This window comes from Parasteatoda tepidariorum, chromosome 6 (assembly GCF_043381705.1).
Source record: "Parasteatoda tepidariorum isolate YZ-2023 chromosome 6, CAS_Ptep_4.0, whole genome shotgun sequence".
NCBI classification, from domain to species: Eukaryota; Metazoa; Arthropoda; class Arachnida; order Araneae; family Theridiidae; genus Parasteatoda; species Parasteatoda tepidariorum.
The window spans coordinates 67,014,439-67,035,085 of NC_092209.1; the positions used below are offsets into that span (position 1 = coordinate 67,014,439).

Genomic DNA, 20,647 nt, shown 5'->3' on the forward strand with positions numbered 1-20,647 from the left:
TTAATATTAGTCTTATAATTGGATTTTACGTCAGACAGTTGAATTCGCAGATCTGGAACGGCGTCTAGTCAAATTCTTAATTTGATTTCATTGCATGCATAAACTGAAAATTTATGAGCTGAAATACGGTTTCCATTAAAAACAAAAACTGAAAAAGAAGAAAATAAAGGTCGAGAATGGTTACCAGAGAAACATACTTCTTCATTGTTTAATTCGGTTATTTTTGTTTGATGCGGAATACTAACGGAATTGTTCATAAATGCATATCCTTTTCCTAATTCATGCATTATATTGTTATATGAAAAACATTGTTTTTTTTAATATATTTCTTTACAAGCAGTTTAATCAAATACTTTCATAAAAACAACGAAAATAGTAACTGGATTATTATGAATTAACTGGATTAACACGTTGACTGCCGCACGCGTTTACTGTGAAATCTCCTTCAGGCCACGAGTACCGCTGTCCGAAGCGTATTCTGCTAAGTACTCCCACCGATATTTTAATACTGCTAGTCGCTGGTGGTCACAAGAATAATATCTTGATCCATTTGTTTCAATGGTATCATGTCTGTTTATTTGTGTCCGTTGCTTCGCATCTGTTTCTCATCTCGCCACTTTACACGATCAATTTGAATCTTCGCCGAGTAAAGAGGAGTATAACTTAAAATCTTTACCCGAATTCGTTGCAATTTCGAAAAGAAAAATGGAAAACTTATTTTTTAATGAGTCAAATAGCGGTGAACAGGAAAGCTGTTACGAAGCTCACAATAATTTTCTTAATAAATCATTTTTGTATTACTTTTATAACAATTCAATAGTTTTGTTACTTCCTGTGAAATATCTTTTCAAATACATACGAATATCCTTCGCGAGTAGTCAAATAAGTGTCACCCCAATACGGGTGACGCGGCCCGATCAGAAAACTTTGCTGTCGCTCGAATACGGGTGACGCTGCCCGATCAGAAACTTTGCTGTCGCTCGAATACGGGTGACGCGGCCCGATTAGAATACTTTTCTGTCGCTCGAATACTCGTGACGCGACCCGATCAGAAACTTTGCTGTCGCTCGAATACGGGTGACGCGACCCGATCAGAAACTCTGCTGTCGCTCGAATATGGGTGACGCAACCCGATCAGGAACTTTGCTGTCGCTCGAATACGGGTGACGCGACCCGATCAGAAACTTTGCTGTCGCTCGAATACGGGTGACTCGACCCGATCAGAAACTTTGCTGTCGCTCGAATACGGGTGACGCGACCCGATCAGAAACTTTGCTATCACCCGAATATGGGTGACGCGGAAGTCAACGTGTTAAATAAATTTAATCACAACAAGTTTCGAAAATCATAACTGGCTTTAAAAAAAAAATCCTAACTTTCGGAACTCATGTCACCCTTTTACAGAACCCTAGGGTTTCGCGGAACACCATTTGGCAACCGGAGATAATATAGTATAGTATTCGCATAAATATACATATTAATATACGAATTCAAACTATAATAGCTATATCAATTTCGAATGCTGTCTTGAAGTAAAGTTAATTTTTATTTTTCAGATAAGAAAGAAGGAAAATTACTGGATGAAATTAAAATGTGCCAAGTCTCTGGGAGACTTTCTGCTCAAGTAGCGTCTTTGAACTTATTCTCACTGCTTTAAAAAAAAAGCCTTTCAAATGGTATAAATATGGGGCCAAATACGTATACATGTGACAGAACACAGAAAGGAATTTTTTAAATTCTGCAGTTCTTCTAAGCAGAATCCCCACTAAAACCTAAATACCAATTTTGGAATGATCTCATGGAAAAGATATAAAGAAATAACTTTGATTCTAGAAGGAAATCAGTGTCGCTTAAAAAATTAACTATTTTATAAAAGTTGGCAAAAAATTATTTTTATTTATCTTTCTTAGCATAGAATCTGATTAATTTATTTTCTTAAATCAAGCCTATTTCTTTTTATTATTATAATGGCTGGAAAATTTCTTCATAAAATTAATCAACACTTGATTTTATAATATCGAGCACATTAAAATAACTATTTACAGTAAAGTGAAAGTTACTTCGAAGCAACCGATTCGGAAACAAAATAGAAATGCTAACTCCAAATTCAGTCGCTACGTGGTGCCGTTAATGTTTTTTTCGAGGCTTTTTACTCCAGCTAGTCAGCTTTGTCCATAACTAATTCTCGCTGTTTGGAAGTGAAGGTGTTAAAATGGCCATCTTGTACAATTATTCAACTCTACTAAATTATCCTTACATTTTTGTTATAATTGCTGACTTGTTAAAATGTTGACGTTATTTCAAAATTTGTCTCGTTATTAAATTTATGTGAATTCTATATATTTTTTAGCAATTATTTAATACAATTTTATTCAATTGTGTTATTGTTAAATACAAATGTAAACTTCTCAACCCAATCACACAAAGAAGATTAAATTTTATTAAGATTGTTTTCAAAGGCTAAAAAAAATGAAGTTGACAAATAAGACATAGTTTTATGAAGTGCTATGAAGTACTTGCATACATTGATAACGATTATTACTAAAATTTGAAAACTTAATACTATTACTGAATGCTGGACCTCACATAATCCTGAAAATTGATAAGTTACAATTAATTTGAAATAATTTTGTACCCACACACAATCTGGCTATTTATATAAATGAGAATAATTTCTACTCATAAATATATTCTAATGATACAAATCTGCAGTCAAAACATTTTGATAAATAAAATTGTTTCTAAATACTTGATTTTGGAAATTTACTTTAGCGGTTTAAAAATGTAATTTGTAAGAGAAAAATAATTTATGTAAGGTTAAATAGTCGGGTTTTTTTTTTTTTTACTGAGACTGTCTAATTTTCATATTAAGGTATTAATCGGAAAAAAAATCAATATCACAGAATTTCTAACGAAGATAACGTAATTTATCAAACTCTTAATTTCAGATCTTTCTAAAAATTATGAAATTGAGATTTTCTTATAATAAACAATAACATCTTGAAATATTTAAAATCTTTGCTATAATTTTTAATAACAAGATTCATTTATTAATTTTCGAATATTTAATTAATGAAGCTATTAATTAACAAATTTGCAACAAACAAAAATTAAACAGAACTGTCATACTTTGCAAAGTTCAAAAAGGTTTTACAAATTTTAACATTTTGCAGAATTAAACAACAAAAAAAAGGCATACCTTTGAGAAAATTAAAGTTTTTATTACTTAATGTAATAGATTTGACAGTTTATGCACTAGTTTAGAAATCCTAAGTAAATATATTTAAAAGAAAACAAATGTTTTTAAACACTAATATGATGAGCTTCATATGGGTCCAAAACAACATTCATTCTTTTTGCTAATTCTATACTTTTAAACGAATTATATGTATAAAAAAAATTTAAACATGAAAGTCAAAATATTATTCTTTTAGAAATTATAAATAGATTTGTTTGCTTATAGATTATCTTTATGAATATATTTTGTTTGCAAAGAAATGGTTTGAAGTAAAAAATATACGTTAAATTTTTAAGGACATTTAGAGATTTTTTTTTCAAGTCAATAATCATGACGAAAAAAAAATTATAATCACTGATTCCACTTACTTATTAATTAACCTTTTGAAATCAAAAAATAAACCAAAAATGTATAAGCAAAAAATTTCACAAATCAAATGGAAATTAGTTAAATATGTATAGATAAATTCAAGCTACTTTTTAAAGGCACTATTAAATAATTTTTCAACAAATAAGTTAAACTATAAATAACAAATTATAGAAGTAAAAAACATTTTGCGTTAACAGATTTAAAAAAAAAAACTGCGTGTAGATAAACTATTTTTTAAAACAATTGGATATTTTAAAACAATTGACTCACAGGTATCCAATTAAATCTGATTTAAATCACAAGTTTAGGCATAATCACTTCACTTCTTATCGAATTATTAATACCCAATTGCTAAGTTAATAATTTCTCAACAGAGCACGATTTTATTTATTTTTTTACTTAAAAAAAGCCCTTAATAAATACTCTCCAGTCTATACTTATAGGCTATATTTATAGCACAGGCTATAAGTTATAGCATGTGCTGGTTAAATATTTAATATTTTTCTCGAAAGTAAACTTTTATTAATATTGTTTATTCCAAAATGCGAGTTTCTTTTTTCATTTTTTAAAATTATAGCTGAAATTTAAGAAACGTTAACATTTTTATATCATTAATATTGCATGTTTTATTTTAAAATAACAAAACAGCGAATTTAAAATGAAATAAAACTCATTGGGCTTGAACAAAGCAAAACAACGTGAAGTTAGTCACCTAACTCCAACTTCATTTGACTTGTTAAAACCTAATCAAAGATTGTAATTTCTTAACGAAGTGGCTCATAAGCAACTTTTGATTTACGTTTCTCGTGCGGATCAGTACGTCTTCTGTGCGTATTAGATTAGTTTATTTAGTTAAAAAAAATTTGTTTAATCAAAATAAGTTGTGATAAAACGAATTTGAGTTTTAATAATAAGAGATGATGGGTGTTGTCCAATTTTATGAATTTCATCTACTTGCTATGCATTGCAGTTAAATATCTTATACTAGTCGATTGTGCATTTTGTATGTGACTGTAACTAATGGTGTCAAGACTTGTGGTTGTTCGTATTATAAAGAAAGGCCGTGAATCTCGAAAAATCAAGATGTAAAATATGTATATTTGGACCATATTAAAAAAGCACTTCGTCCAATTCCGACTTGTTAAGTCTAATTGTCTAAAATCATATGTACTTCATGTTTGTTCAAATGTTATGTGCATACATATACTCCACTATAAATCTGGCAAATGTAACATTTTTTGAACCATGTTAGAGCATTAAATATTTCTGTGATAAACAGTCGTTTTTATTATTTTGACAACATGCCAAGAAGATCGATTTTTCTTAAATAAATATTACTGAAGTTTTTTTTTTAATCATTATTATAACTTTAAAGGGAAATACCACAACAAACTTGATGGATTTTATAATTAAGAAAAAGTTTCATACTTCATTACTATCCCCCATGTTTTGTATTCAAAATTAAAATAGATTCACACAATTTTTTCTATTATTTACCTACATAAACGAACGGTGGATTATCTAAGACTCTCTTAGAAGACTAAGAGGGCCATAACCATGGGAGAAACTTTTCATCGCAAATTCTCTTTCATCTCCACAAGTAATTTAAAATTTATAGAATAAAGAAAATGAATTCAGGTTTCAAATACTGAAAAGAAATTTTCAAAATATCAAAATTAAGAGAAGATAACTTAGGATTATGCATTAAGGAAGTTCTCTTCCAATAATTTGTTTGCATTTTTAAGTTTTCAATTTTTTTTTAGAGAAATTGAAACCTCATGGCTTACTCTAGGTTTTCTTGAACTCACTTTTTCGATACTTTGAATCTTAAATTACTTACGGAGGTGAAACAGAACTTGCGATAAAAAATGACTCCCGTGGTATAGCGTCCTATTAACTAAGATAACTGATTTATTTTAAAATTAAACAGCTTGCATACATACTGACGTAATTTTCGTTGAAATTAATATTTTATTTTGAACAAAAATAACCCTTAAGTAGTTACACCAGGGTGGCTAACAGTCAGGAAAAATTTAAAAAGTAGAGATGAATATTTCGTGAGATAGTAGTAAATTTCATAAGTTGTAATTTTCACTTTAATGATAAGAAGAAATATGTTGGTCAGTTTTAATATTTTACAGTTAATTTACAAATATTTTTAGTCGGTAGAAATATGTTAAAACCTTTTGTTTCCCTTAACTGCTACCACACTGTGGCCGCGCTTTTTATAAGCTATTAATGCAATCAATATCAATGGAAACTACTTAGGTTGTATACTTGTTGCGTTTTTAAGAAAATAAAAAATAATAATAATACGTACTGAGAAATGCAATATGAAAACACATTTTTGCGAAAACGTTTAACAAAATTTGTTAAAATAAAATAATAATAAAGTATATTAAAGTAAACTAAAGGATTCGTAAAATTAGGAACATTTGTGTTAGATGAAAAGAAATATAGATATTAAAATTATTCTATACTTATGTATAATGAAAACACATGAGAATAATGCATATTTGGAGTAATTTAACACTATCAAGCCAATAATTTTATAAAATACTAGTGTTCGTTGACGCTTCCCCAAACCTCAAATATTGATGTGCAATCCCATATGGTTCGCTCTACTGAGTTATACCCATTTGAAATGTGTTCTAGAGGTAAATCTTAAGAGTTTAAAATCAATCATAAAAATATTTAAAACTAATCTCTCTCAAGAAATTAAACTTTTTCATCAATAAGTTATAGAAATATAAAAATTTAAACCTGCATAAGTATAATTAAAACATAATATAGAACACTTCATTTGTTGATATGAATTATTATTTAACCTTTCAATTTTTCCCAATTTACAGCTCAGGTTTTTAAAGCTTTTTGTTGTCCATGCGAGAAAATAATTTTCATTCAGTGAATTGTAAACTTGTATGTTACGCTTTCATGCTTAAGACAGCTCACACACTTGATATTTCAATTCTTTGTTGCCAGCGCGAAAGAGAAAGAGGACTTTCTTTATCGCCGTGGGAGAGTAATATATATATTGACAAAAGTAAATGAAAATATTATTGCACAATACTGAGATCAAACAAAATACAGTATCTACAAATTATTCTGTAAAATTCAGCAAAGTCACATAAAGAGACGTGTTTTTCATATGTTGTGACAGAAATATTTTATAAATTTTAAATGAACTTTTAACTCGAATTTTCAAAGTTCAAACATAAAATATTTAAATATATTACCTCACTGATTTTCTTGACATCTTGCTCACATTGCTAAACGACTTTCTTCAAAAGAGTATACAGGATATTTTTTAACCTTGTTCACATTCATCAACTTTCACATAACTTTTTTTCCTTGAATATTCTCAATAAATGCTGTTTCTATTAGAGCTTTTGTGATTTTAAAATCCTACATACATTGTAAGAACTCATTAATTACTTCTGTCAGTCTTGCTTGAAAACTTAATTGATGCTAGAGGCAATTTTAGAGAGATAAGAAAAACTGGAAATTCAATTGATCGATGGATTCAAATCAAGATTTACAATTTTAAAAAATAATAAATTATATCCTATTTACTATAATTAAAACTATTCAAAGAGTTGAAGCCTGAAATGTGAAGGCCTCATTTAAATAAAGAGTCAATTCTATATTTGTTCATTTTAAGACAGAACCTTCCCTTTATTGTTTTATTTGTTATGCCTTCTTTATAGTAGCAGAAATAGAATTAAAGTGTATGAGTTTCAAAATAAGACCGAAATGGCTTGAATGAACATGAAAGTAAGACTCCGTTTTAAAATATATATATATATTTAAAAAAAATGGAATTGGCCCAATCTTCAAATAAGATAGTGGGATAGAGAAAAAAGAAGCCATCTCAATTTTATACAAGAATGTCATAAAACCAATGGCTTAGTTTTATTACATAACCAATAGTTTGGTTACAATTAAACAATCCAACTGTAAAAAGCAGCAACATGAAGACAATTTAAAAAAATTAAATATTACAATTTTAAGGGAGGAAAGTTCATCTAATTCAAACTGAAAAAATATCAACAAATTTCAATTCTAAACAGACTGCAGTTTTTTTCTAATTATCATTTTTTTAAATTTAATCTTAGTAGACATGCAATTACAATTATGTAAGAAAGAAACCTTATAAGTATATGTACTCCTCGGCTTTGCTGACCAATTTACATTCTCTTACAAAATTTTCAATCTTGGTTTAGCTTATTTAGAACTGGATTTCTGCACTGAACACTCTCCTTCAAGACAGGTGGTCACGAACTTTTTGATATTAACCCCATGCTAAAAAAAAATCTCAAATAAAAGGCTGAAGGTATAAAATTGCAGGATCTAGCCACTTCTGCAAATGAATACGCAACCAGCCAAAACACTGCACTTTATAATGACATATTCACAAACGTTTCCAACATACTTATATTTGAAATTAAATAACAAAATTAAATAGGAACTTTAATTTAGTAAAAATTTAATTTTCGTTTGAATATCATGACCAGAAAGTCATAAAAATTTAATAAAGCTAGAAAAAAAGGAATATAATATTGTGCTATTGCATAGATAATTTAACCATCAAATCAAAAATCAATTATAAACTTTTTGAATTAAACAATTTCGTAATTACACTGATTATATGAAAGCAGAGAGAATTTGGAAAACTATTAAATACATATATTAAATACAGAAGAACTTTAATTTAGTACGATAATATCCATCTGCATATCATGACTAGGAATTAATAAAAATTAATAAAAATAAAAATTAAAACAATGTAATATTTGTGCTATTGCACAGATAATTTAACTTTTTACTCAAAAATCAATTAATAAATTTTTGAACTTATTATTAAATTTTGTAATTGCACTGATTATATGTAAGTTGAGTAAAAAAATTATTAATAATGTTGGAATGAATTTGGAAAATAGAGATTTATAAGTTTCAGTTCACTTATTGATTACTTCTTACTCTTCTTCCTCTGCAAGCTGTCCTGTTTAATGATATGAAAGAAAGTATATAAGTTTTTTAATACTTACTGCAGTATCCAAAATACGGGTACATTGGTGAATTCTTTTAACTACAAGAAATTAAATACAACTTTAAACTAAAATTTATTTTCTTAATTTACATTTCATATTTGTCTTTCTGCATGGACTGAACTCATCAATATTGTTATGAATCAAAAATATTAATTGCAACAAAATAAACAATGAAATAATCAAAATAAATATTTTAAAGTTTAGAAAGTTTTGCTAGCCAAAGCATTTTAATTTAAAATAGATATCAAACAAGAATGAAATAGAGGAGCTGAATCAATAAACTTTCTTATTCCTTAGAAAGTGAAAAAAAGGGATATAAATTTAAGAACATTGAAAAGAGAAACAATTTTATGTGCTAAAAACATGAGAAGGAAATTTTTTAACATTAATTAAATAAAGCATTTCATAGAATATTTTTTGTTTAGGGTTACTTTATGTGTAAACTTTAGATTATGAATTCTTTTAATTTAAAAGCAAGCATAAAAGTGCAATGTTTTATTCCTAACAAGTCTACAAGATTAATTTATTATCCTAAACACAATACTTATACAATTTCATAAGTTAAGCACACCTTTAAAATAGCTTGTTTCAGTAATAGCATTTAATTTTAAGCAAGCTACTAATAGGTAAAATAAATAAAAAGAGAGAAATTTTAAAAATAAATCATAAATTGGTACAAATGTACAATATGAAGCATCAGCGTTTTCCTCAAAACAATGCAGGCAATAAATAAAATATTTAATTTAATCATATCAATACTTTACCTATATACTTTAATATCAACACTTAATCTATTTACATGGATATGCCATCATTTCATTTAAATGATAATTTCATAATATATTTGGTAAATATATTCACTTTAAGCACATATAAGAGTAAAAATACAGAATCGAACCTTGATTACCCAACATCAAAAGGAACAAAAGTATGTTCAAAAATAAAAACCAGATAATAAAAAGTGTTTTATTAACTTCACTTTCCCCAACATACTAACTTTTAAACATAAGTAAAATTATCAAAAATAAATGGCTGCTAGTCTCATAGGGTATTTAGAATTTAATTGGCAGTATTCATAGATACCAAGCTTTAATTCTTTAAAATGGATCTGAAAGAAACTGCAACTGTAGAAATGCAAAAAGGTAGAGCTTTAGAGAAATTAAAAGGTAACAGTTCACTAGATTGCCCAAGGAAGTCATTTTGATCCTTTAATTTCAATTAGAAAAACAATGATGACACAATTTCTTAGAATTTTGTGACTTCTTGTAAAACATATAATTTTTGATTGTTAATATTTACTAATAACTTGTAATATAACTGAAAATAATATTAAAAATTAATTTTAAGCAAATTTCTTTATACATTAGTTATTCTTTTACAATGCAGTTATTTTGACTGCTTTTTGGAATCTAGGTATTTCAGTTTTTCTAGTGTTAAAAATGATTTATATATTTTACTTATTTACGTGTTTGTGTGCTCTATAGGAAAGGGAACACTATGCAAAATCTCTATTTTTTTCAATTTACAAATCTGATATCTTCATGTGACATATGAATTACACATTGAGACTGATTTATTGTCATGCATTCAAATTACCAAACTACACACAATAAATCATTTGTTGACATACTTTGTGATTTACGAGAGACTTATGAATCATTTAACATGATTCAAGGCTAACACATTGTGACTTAGATTAATAAAATTTATACATTAAAATGACACATTACACTGTATCATCACAAACAACTGTCAATTAAGAGTAATCATGAAATAGGTTAAAAAGTCTTTTTAATAAGTTCTCAAACAACTTTTTTGAATACAGTTATTTGAAAGCCAGAAGTAAAATAGTTTTAAATAACAAAGAGTGTCATATTGAGCATTGGATAATCGGGGTTCACCTGTAATAGCACGAAAACGTGATATTTTATCCAAAAGTTATAGATACAGAGAAATTTGACAAAATTGAACAGTAGTTAAAAGAAAATGAGCAAAATTTAATATCATTTGCTTAGATCAACTTAGTATAAAATGTTTAGTTATGAAGTAGTAACAGTTTTAACAGAATTTAAAAAGAAAAGAAAAAATCAAAAATTGCAATAGAAATAATGAATTTAAGTTAGTTTCAATCAAATACAATTTAGAATACATTGAAAATTAGCAAATTGATTCTACGTTAAACAAACATCATAATAAAAAGGGATTCAAAAATGCAAATAATAATCAGAAATGGAGGGGGAAATTATGTAAATTCAGGGTGTTATTGCATCATGTTACATTCTTTACACAATTCTGACTCTGTCTTTGTAAAATAAAAAGTTTAATAAGTAACTAAAAAAAGGGTATTTAATCCTTATCCACACATTTTAAAATGCATTTAACATCTAGTATAAACTTTTTAATAAAGTTGAAAGAAATATTTGAGTGTAAGTTGTATTTTAATTTAAAAATCACTCATTCAAAAAAATTTTACATCTAGATATGTTCTCGTTAAGTTGTAAAATTATTTCTTGGAGGTCATGGAAGTTAAGACTCTAGAATTTCGTGACCAGCCTCATGCTTTTAGCAATGTGGTCAGCATTGTGCACAAACACTTCCCAGACAAACTGTACATATTGATCATCAGCTGTGTGGGTTTCAAATCACCACTAAAGATCAAGACCCTGTACTTCACAAGGACACTGAGCCATCGCAGCTATTTATTTATTTACTTATTAATTTATTTATTTGAATTCACAAGAAAAAATGAAATTATATTTAAAATGTTAAGCATAAATTCTGTTAAATAAGCATAAACTAACTGTGAAATTATTCACATTTTTAATATTAAAATTATGAAAGATTTGAGCTCAGTCCTTGTACCGTTTTTATGTTAGACTGATCTTTTTAAACTTAAAACTAAGCAAGTTTTAAACTAAATAATATTATAATAATTAATAATTACATTCATAAATAAAAAAACTTTTTTTGGTTAACATTATCCCATTAGAGGAGAATTTTTAGATTGGAAAATCCTATTATTTGGCATTTTTCCAAATTTAGAAGTTACTTGAAAGAAATTTTAGTTTTAAACTAAATGCACTTTTCAAGAAGTACAGCAAGTATTCCATTTAATATAACTGTAACTTAGTTTTAAATTGCGTAGTATCAGCCATTTTGAACTAAGTAATAAATGTCTGAAAAAACACACACATACAGTTTTAGCCATTCAGAAGTACTACCATTCTAAAAATACTAAACGCACCTATGGTTAAAAAACACACTTTAAAGAGACTTGTAGAGGTACCTACAGCAAAAAAATTAATAATCAAGGAGTGTAGACATTTTTCAATGCATTTTCAACCTAATAATTACCAACATTGAATCAATAAATATATATACATACACAGAAAAATGGTCCACTAAGGAATAATAAACAACCTGTGCTAGTACAATTTCAGATAAAAAAAAATAACTGCATTAACATCGATAATAATATCATTCAAAACTTAGGATTTGAAGTTATAGAACACTGGAAATTAATTAATTCTAAAGTACTCAGGATCAGTTCTAAATTGACCATCACAGATATGAAGTGAAATGAAAACAAAATGTGAGAATACATAATTTTAAACAATCCAATGGGGAAGAAAAAATAAAAAGCAAATGCATATTACTTGATTGTATAGTTAAGGCAGTTAAAATACCTTTTTAACATAATCACCTTACACTATCACATCTAACTTAATCACATTGTAACGTAAATCACCTTAATGATAGGAAATAGCAAGTATATCTATGTCATAAAACACTTTTAATATAAGTGAGATTAAAACTTTGTATTTCATTGTTAAATTAGTAAAAATAATACACAACCAACATGATAAAAGAACATGACCTTATTATTTTAGACTGATATACAATTTTTACACACCAATTCAGAAAACAAAAATGCACTTGAAATTTAACCATTACCTTAAATTTTAAACAATTAGGAGCTAAGTAAAATTTAAACACATGTTTTATAACGTTTAAAACTTGAGATTTTAGTTTCACTTGAATACATTTAATTCCTTTATATTATTATTAAACACATAAGTCATTAATTTATTCATGCTACTTCAGTAATTTAAGAAAAACCATTTTCGTTTAATTGATTACTGCATAAAAAGAATGATACCCATGGACAAAAACTTCTATTTATGATTATGAACTATATAGTGAAAATAAAAAGTCATGTTCTCTGTCACATTTTATCATAAACAGTCACTTTAATAATCCAGTGACTACAACACAAATAATAGGCAAATAAATGAAAATAAAGTATATTTAAAACTTTAAAAATCTAAAATGTATCACAAATTATGCTTCAGCCCTTAGTGTTAATAATATACTCATACAAACAGGACTTATTATATTTTACATAGTTAATTTACAGTTGGAAGTAAAAAAGCCTTTACATAATATAATTACAAAACTGTATTTAATCTCACATCTCTAATATCTTGCACATTAGGACAGAGGGTGCAAGAGAACATGCATACTGTTGGTATTCTGTATACATAGAAGCGTGTCAAAATTTAAAAGATTTCTACCATTTGCAAGCTGTCAAACAGAATCATCTGCAAAACAGAAAATATAACATTATTTTTTGTTTTATTTCAAAAGTGAAGAAACACTTTTTAAAAAAATTAAAATGCTGTTGACCATACAAAAATTTTTACAAATAAGTTGTTTATCACTGACACAATTTTTAAACTAAGTCCATCAGTAACACTCGCCATATTTTAAACTCTAATAATATGAATGCTTCAAACAGTTTCTACAAGTACATGTTAAGGCCTAATTTGAGTAATGGTCTAACTCAATCTTAAATAGTTTTGAGATATGTACCCTTAAAGTCTAATAATGATCACATGCAAATTGTGTTTTATTATTCTATCTGCCACATGAGTTTATACAAATCATAAAAGAAAAAAATTATATAAAACTAAGTTTTAAAAACTATTATATTAAATAAATATTTAGCAATTCATCGTGCACAGTTGTATTATGATCGTCGCATTCTAATGCCTGAAGAAGCTTTTTATATTATCCCATTGCTTTTAGAATCTTTTCATTAAAAATCACATTTTCTGCTCTTATTTTAAAGTGGTTTTAAAAACAAAATGACTCTATCAAAATGCCTTACTTGTAACAAATAAGTTAAAACCATTTAACAACTTTGTACCAATTTAAACTCACAATACAAAACTCAAAAAAAAAAAAAACTCAAAAGAACTATTCAAAAAAAGATAAAACTAGCACCAGATGAAACAATAATAAATACCCAACACAGAAATAAAACATTAAAAAACTGAATGATCCTACATAACAGCAATCTGCTAAAAACGGGGCTGAATAAGTTTACCGTGATGAAAGCTGGTCTACCGTGTTAAAAAAAAAATTTACTTCAGTAAAACACATAATATTCCCCACATACAATAGCATAGCTTTGAGGAGGGTTACAGGGACAAAACCTCCTCCGAAATTATACATTACTTGATCAATGAGCTATTTTAGGTAGGTAAGATAGAGATATAAAAAACTTTCCATTATTTATTTTTCGTAATTTAAACATTTGGAATGAATATATATATAAATATATATATATCAGAAGGAGATAACTCCGCTCAAACATATATTAAAACTAGGCCACAGTCCATACAATCAAATAGTTTGTTTGAATCATTAGTATTTGTCAAACCATGGCCAACAAAGATAGTAAAAATAAATAAAAAATTAAGGACTTTAAGAAATCAGCTATCAAAAATATTTCAAATTACTACCTACTTTATATTATAACATAACGTTAAAAAAAATTTACCTTAAATCAAGGTATAACTATAACTAAGCTGACTACATTCTCCTAAGAGTAAGGTTTTTATTAATGAATTTATAGATTAATATTAAATTAAATACTTATACATTTAAAAATCATTGAATAATACATTGGATAAAAAATTTAAAATTATATGTATGGATCATAAATATAATTTTAAAAAAGTCACTCTTAAAGGAAAATGTCAGAAAAAAAGAAAATAACAGCATGAAAATAAGAAAAATACAAAGAAAGAAAACTATTATAAAATAAATAGTTACCATGATACCACCATCTAGTTTTCTTAGGGTTTTTACTACAGGTCTTGACATATAGAGTATTGTCAGGTGGCCGTTTCTAAAATAAGGCCGTTTTGTTAAAAATATATAAGTATTAATACATTTGATACTGTAAGATATGCACACAAAAAAAAGTGTAAATTTGCATTTGTTTAAAAAATAACATACTATGCCTTTATGTACTTTCAAAATAAAATAAACTTTTTCCAATATTTTACAATTAAAATAACCCAACCATATCATTTATTTCGACACATTTCAAAGATAAATGAGAAAATTACAAAGATAAAAATTAAAATCAAGAAGGTAAAAATTCTAATCAGAGGAACTAAACTGCTCCTTCTCAAATTTAATTAAATGATAAACTTAAGTTGTTCATCATACATTCTCTACCTTACTTTATCATTCCTTATTTTATACTTTTACTTTAGTTTTCATATATTGCATTATTTTTAGTTAAGATTTGAATGGCATAGTTCATTTCTAATGGATTCTCTATGAGAACTATAAAGTAATCTTCTCATTTAGATACTTTTTAGTAGTTCACCCTTCCAGAACTTTCTGGAGATAAATAAACAGAGTGCGCCTATAGTTTGCCTTTCCATCAAATGCTGTGTAATGTAGAAGTCGAAGGTTCATATCTAACCATAACCTTGGAAGCATTGCTCGGCTATTTTTCTCTTATTTATGCTATCAGTTCTTCTTATTGTCTTAAATTTATATTGTATTCATCAACTCAATATTGTTATTGTATTGAGCACAGATTCATCAACATATATATATATAAATATAAATTACTGTTCTAAACTGTTTTAGTGGTTTTAAAATGAGGATTGCTCTAAAATTTATCTAAAAATGTAAGTTAAACTAGAAGAAAGATTTAGATAAATAGAGATAGTATTATTTTGGTCATGACTTTATTATGCTGAAGAGATTTTGTGAGTTTGTTTGGTATTTTTTATCAATGAGTGCTTCATACTCATTGATAGTGATACCCATTGAGTGCTTCATACTCATACAATGAGTGCTTCATACAAATAATATTACAGTAATGGTGATGTTTTTTTATGATTGGAATTTCTGATAAAAAAATCTTTTCCTGTATTTGAATTATAATGCAAATATTTTGCAAATCTTGAACTTTCCTGAGCTAACTTTAATATTGCTATTTTGGAAAAAAAATCAATTATCTGCTAGAATCATTTCCCAGTTTCAACTTCTTCAATGATCTTTAACTTTTTCTGAATTTCTGAATACATCAATACTAAACGCCGATTAAAAAAACTCCATAAATATATTTAAAAAATGGAATGCTTTTTCAGAAACCAGCAATTTTGCAATACAAATATTTAAACATATTGAAAATAAATTAAAAGGAAAGTAGAGAAATCAGCTAAAATGAAAAATTTTTCTGAAAGTTTGAGTATCTGCACTGAAACTATGTAAATTAACAATGAAGCAAACCAAAGATTATATTTTTAAGGTACATTGACTAAAATGCATTGAATAAGGGCAATTACCTCATCAACACTATATTTGTCAATAAGCATGTTTTGAAGGGGGGAAAAACATTGATGAAAGAAATTGGAATTTAAATAATAAATAACCATTTGTACATAAATCATTAAAGAAATTACAAAAAGTTAAGATTAACAATAAAATACATAGATTTTTACTTTTTCTTTACAACTGGAAAGCATAGAAACTATACTGAGGCACACAGATTGAACGGATAAAGCAGGAGACCAATCTTCTGTTAAAATAGATAAACAAATGTGCCCATTACTATATACATGAGGATGTACAGGAATGTTTGGTCCTATGAAAGTAACCTGGAAAAATATCTATATTCATTAAATATATTCATTAAATAACTTCTAATCCAATAATTTTTTTTAAAAAAATGTAAGGAAATTATAAATTTATGAAACCAAGAACAGATTATATAAAAAAATTCTATGCAGCTTTATAAATACTATAAATTTACAATAATAATTTTTCATAATAAATTTAAATTTGATTAAATAGTAGCAATAATAAATAGTTACAATAGTAACATCAACATCACAAATTGATACAAAAAATAATAATAATCAATAATAATGAATGATAATCAATAGTAACTAATTATAATAATTTTACTATTTTGGATTAAACGTTCTTTTAAAAAAAAATTTATAAATAATGTCAATTGGAAAGGAAAATAATTTAATATTTTACAAAGAATTGGATTTTGTGACTACTTCAATACACATTATGCATATTCAGAGATAGAAAGTAAAAAAGTTCAGTTACTATCCCTAAGGGCCAATAATCAAAAGATATTTATTAATAGTACCAGGGGTCTGTCTAGGTTTTTCTCAGAGGTACCAATTTTGTGAAAATTTAGACATAATTTGTGAAAATTAAAAATTATATTAAAAAATCAACACAAAAATATGGTAAAAATATCAATTTGTCGTTTCTTACGAGGCACAAAAATAAAATGTTAAGAAAAAGTATTTTGTGAATAAAGTTTAATTTGTGAAAGTACCGCTAAACGGTAGTAAATTTGGCTTGAACAGACCCCTGAGTACATAATTTTTTTCTTATAAAAAATATAATAAAGTACAATATAGTATAAAAAAGTACAATATAGAGAATGTGTAACGTTGACAATTATGGTGAAATATGCTATTTTGTAACAGAAACACAGACCAAAATATGAAACTGAAAATCAAAACAGCACACTACAGCATTTTTCTACACTTTTATATAGATTAAAAAAAATTTATAAAATATATTTAACTCAAAACAAAACATTTGTAGAAAAAATTATCTTACAAATAGAACCTTATTTTTCTTCAAAAACTAAATAAAACAAGTAAATTATAACTTGTCCATAATATTTTACAACAAAAAAAAGCTAATTATTCAATAATTTCAATTGGATAGGAAGATTACACATGATTAAACAAAGATTATAAATTCATTGCATATTTGCAATTTACAAAGATTTTTCAAAATGAGTATTTAAACTTTCTTACCTCTGGAGAATCAAATGGATACTTGGTTGTGAACTTAAACAGCAACTGAAATTTTTCTCCTTCATAAAGAGTACCAACTGCTCCCTCCATATCAACAGTCCATCTTAATAAAGTTAAAAAGAAAAGGACTCTGTTACATGTATAACCAATAAAACTAATTATTTATAAATGCAAAGGATTAAATATAAAAAGACTCAAACAATGTAATGCAAAAAAAAAAAAAAAAAATTTTCAGAGAAGCAGCCTATTTAGATCTCAATCTAGCCAACTAACAAGTCTCCAGTTATATTGCTCATTTCATACAATGTCTTTCACTTGTCAAACACTGGCATTCATATTATGATTATCCATAATAAACAATCGATTGCATCAAACACATCAATTATATCGAAAAAAAAAACATAATGCTATCACTTTACAACACTTTGGTTTAATACATTTCAATCTTTTAACATTAGCAAATTTTGTTCAAGGTCTCTTAGTGCCCCCCCCCCCCCCCGAAAAAAATGGAACAACATTCTTTTAAGAAAAATTAGAAAAATTTTGAAAACAGTATACATATACCTGACTTCTTTCAAAAAGAGCAAATAACAAACTAAAAAAAAAAAAACATTTACTCTACATATGCAAATTGTATTAATATTAAAGGTAAATTGTATCTAAGGAGAATAATAAAATAAACTATGTTTAAGCTGAGAGTGATTGTTTAAAAAAGATAGTTTTAACAATTTTTAGTACAATATTATTAATAGAGCACTGTACAATTCATAATAGTTTAAATCAACACTTAGAAAACTATGATAATTATTGTGACATTAAAAATAATTAGCATCGATTTGTAAATATTTCCACAAACTAATATTGAATTGAAAATTTTAATTAAATTCAAGACTTCCGACATCAAATAACTTTAAAACAGCATTTCAATAATCTTCAAATCTAAACAGTAAATATGATGCTTAAAATTTTTGCTTAATAGCAACATAGTTAATGATCCTTCAATTTAACATTACACAATTGATAAATTGTAACGGTGGTTAGTGAGTGTCCTTTCAAAACTCAGAGTGCGCTTTTCTTTGAGGAAGCACCCTGCCCTTTTTAATTCCTAGGGAGAACTTAAGAACTTTTGTAGTGCAAAAAACTTTTCTTTTTGATAATGTACTGTAAACATAAATAATATATATGCAGCATACTGAGTTAAAGTTGGTCCAATGTTTTCAGGATTGACTTTGACACCAGGAGGTGGTTCTTTCTGTATAGCTAAAAGCTCCTTTTGCAGTCTTTTCTGAAAATAAATGTTGAAAAATTTAACTAGTCTACGGGGAAAAAACAATACAATGCAATTTATATTAGGCCAGCAAACTAAAACTAATGTTTTGGACAAGAAACTGCTAACATTTTTAACAGTGATGTACTTTAAAATATTCAGAATAAAAGGTTTTTTAAAGCTTGCATTTATTTCAACCAAATTTTTAAAAAAAGTAGGACATTATTTTGCTACAAATCTGAATTTGTAACAAAGTCTCCATACACCGTCAAATTTTATTAAAATGTAAAACATGGTGTACTTGAATGAATAAAAGAACAGGATTTCCAGAACAAAACTATCTTTTCAACTTCTGGGATTTCAGCTTTTTTTTTTTGTTTTTTTTTTCCTTCAGTTTTTTTATTTAAATTCTAGCTGAAACCAGTCATCATCAATTTTCTTTATTCTTAAATAGGAATCAAAAAATCACGAGCATTTCCTTTCCTACCGATGCACGTGAATGGAATGTTTTGAAAAATGAAACAAAAGTTTTGTTATATTATTATCCAGGAGAAAAAAAAATCTTTTGAAAATCTCGATAGAAAAAAAGTTTTTTTATTATTTATTATTCCTAAATAAGAATTGAAAAATCACGAGCATTTCTTTCCATCTGATGCTCGAAAAAGGCGACTTTTGTATATAATTATGAAAAAAAAAAATCTTTCTAACATTTCTGCATAAAAGAATATTTTTATTTCATTCTTCTCAAATAAGAATAGAAAAATCATGAAAATTTCTTTCCTCTCCGATGCGCGAAAAAGGCATCTAAATTAGGCATCCGCTGCTTTACACTGTTTTGTGCTTTTACAGAAGTAGAAGTTCAAGCTCATAAATGATAATAATAGTTTTCAAAAACTAAATAAGATCATTTTTTAGATTTTCAGGGAAACACGGAATATTTATAGGTAGTTCGGAAAAAGCAACACACAAACAGAAAGTTTTACTGCATTATGACAAAATAAATTAAGCCATAAAATTTTAAGTCGTATTGACTTAAAAAATTAGAATTTTTTTTGTCAAATAACAGAATACGTTTAAACATTAATAGAATATACACAGCTATTGTATACAGTTCAAGTGTCAACATCTGTAAAATGAATTTTCTTACATGCATCGACGCCATCTTTAAAAGTAATTTTTAAAAGTTACTAGTGAATGATTATGCTTAAATCAATCAATCTGTGTAATTTCATTGACATGTCCGATGTAAATAAATTAATGAACATATCAAAATATTGTTAAAATTTCGCTTAAGTATCAAATCCGAATCTATTTTGCAATCATAACAAACAGAAGTTCTTCCATTATCACTCCAGGTATTGCCAACAATTTGTCTATAAAGTTTTTAACTTCCTAAAACAAAAGGCAGGAAAAGACAATTAATCTTTTGAAGAAGATTCGAAATTACCCTCTTTCAACTCTTTTCAATTGTTTTGAACTCGTTGAGTTGAAATATTTTCATTTTTAGATGCTAATAAATGAGATTTTTTCCTATTACAAACACCAACTAAACAAACTT

General features: G+C 26.8%; 2 protein-coding genes across 5 annotated transcripts in view; one reads left to right on the forward strand and one right to left on the reverse strand.

The window, feature by feature from the left end:
• LOC107438489 (potassium voltage-gated channel protein Shab) overlaps nucleotides 1–4,883 on the forward strand; it is a 137,164-nt gene extending 132,281 nt beyond the window's left edge. For all 4 annotated transcript variants that reach the window (XM_071182476.1, XM_043041864.2, XM_043041866.2 and 1 more), the window contains one exon: nucleotides 1,557–4,883. Coding sequence is in view for 1 of the 4 variants with exons in the window: in XM_043041866.2 (XP_042897800.1) it covers nucleotides 1,557–1,628 (72 nt within the window). In the remaining 3 variants the exon portion in view is untranslated. The remainder of the gene's footprint in view (nucleotides 1–1,556) is intronic.
• A 3,828-nt stretch (nucleotides 4,884–8,711) lies between these two features.
• On the reverse strand, nucleotides 8,712–20,483 carry LOC107438487 (ubiquitin-conjugating enzyme E2 W). Its single transcript, XM_016050795.3, has 6 exons — nucleotides 20,237–20,483; nucleotides 19,016–19,107; nucleotides 17,823–17,925; nucleotides 16,473–16,628; nucleotides 14,779–14,854; nucleotides 8,712–13,259 (listed from the first exon to the last, which is right to left on the reverse strand). Exons 1-6 carry the CDS (start codon nucleotides 20,249–20,251, stop codon nucleotides 13,246–13,248), a joined length of 456 nt encoding a protein of 151 aa, XP_015906281.1. The 5' UTR covers nucleotides 20,252–20,483; the 3' UTR covers nucleotides 8,712–13,245.
• Between the last annotated feature and the right edge of the window lie 164 nt (nucleotides 20,484–20,647).

Bases quoted from the DNA above. Each gene is read 5' to 3' on its own strand.
- LOC107438487 (XM_016050795.3), bottom strand. The intron at 17,926-19,015 runs GTATGCTGCATA...AACTTTATTAAG, and splicing joins ATTGGACCAACTTTAACTCA to ATGGACTGTTGATATGGAGG. The intron at 14,855-16,472 runs GTAAAAATCTAT...GCCTTATTTTAG, and splicing joins TTTCCAGTTGTAAAGAAAAA to AAACGGCCACCTGACAATAC.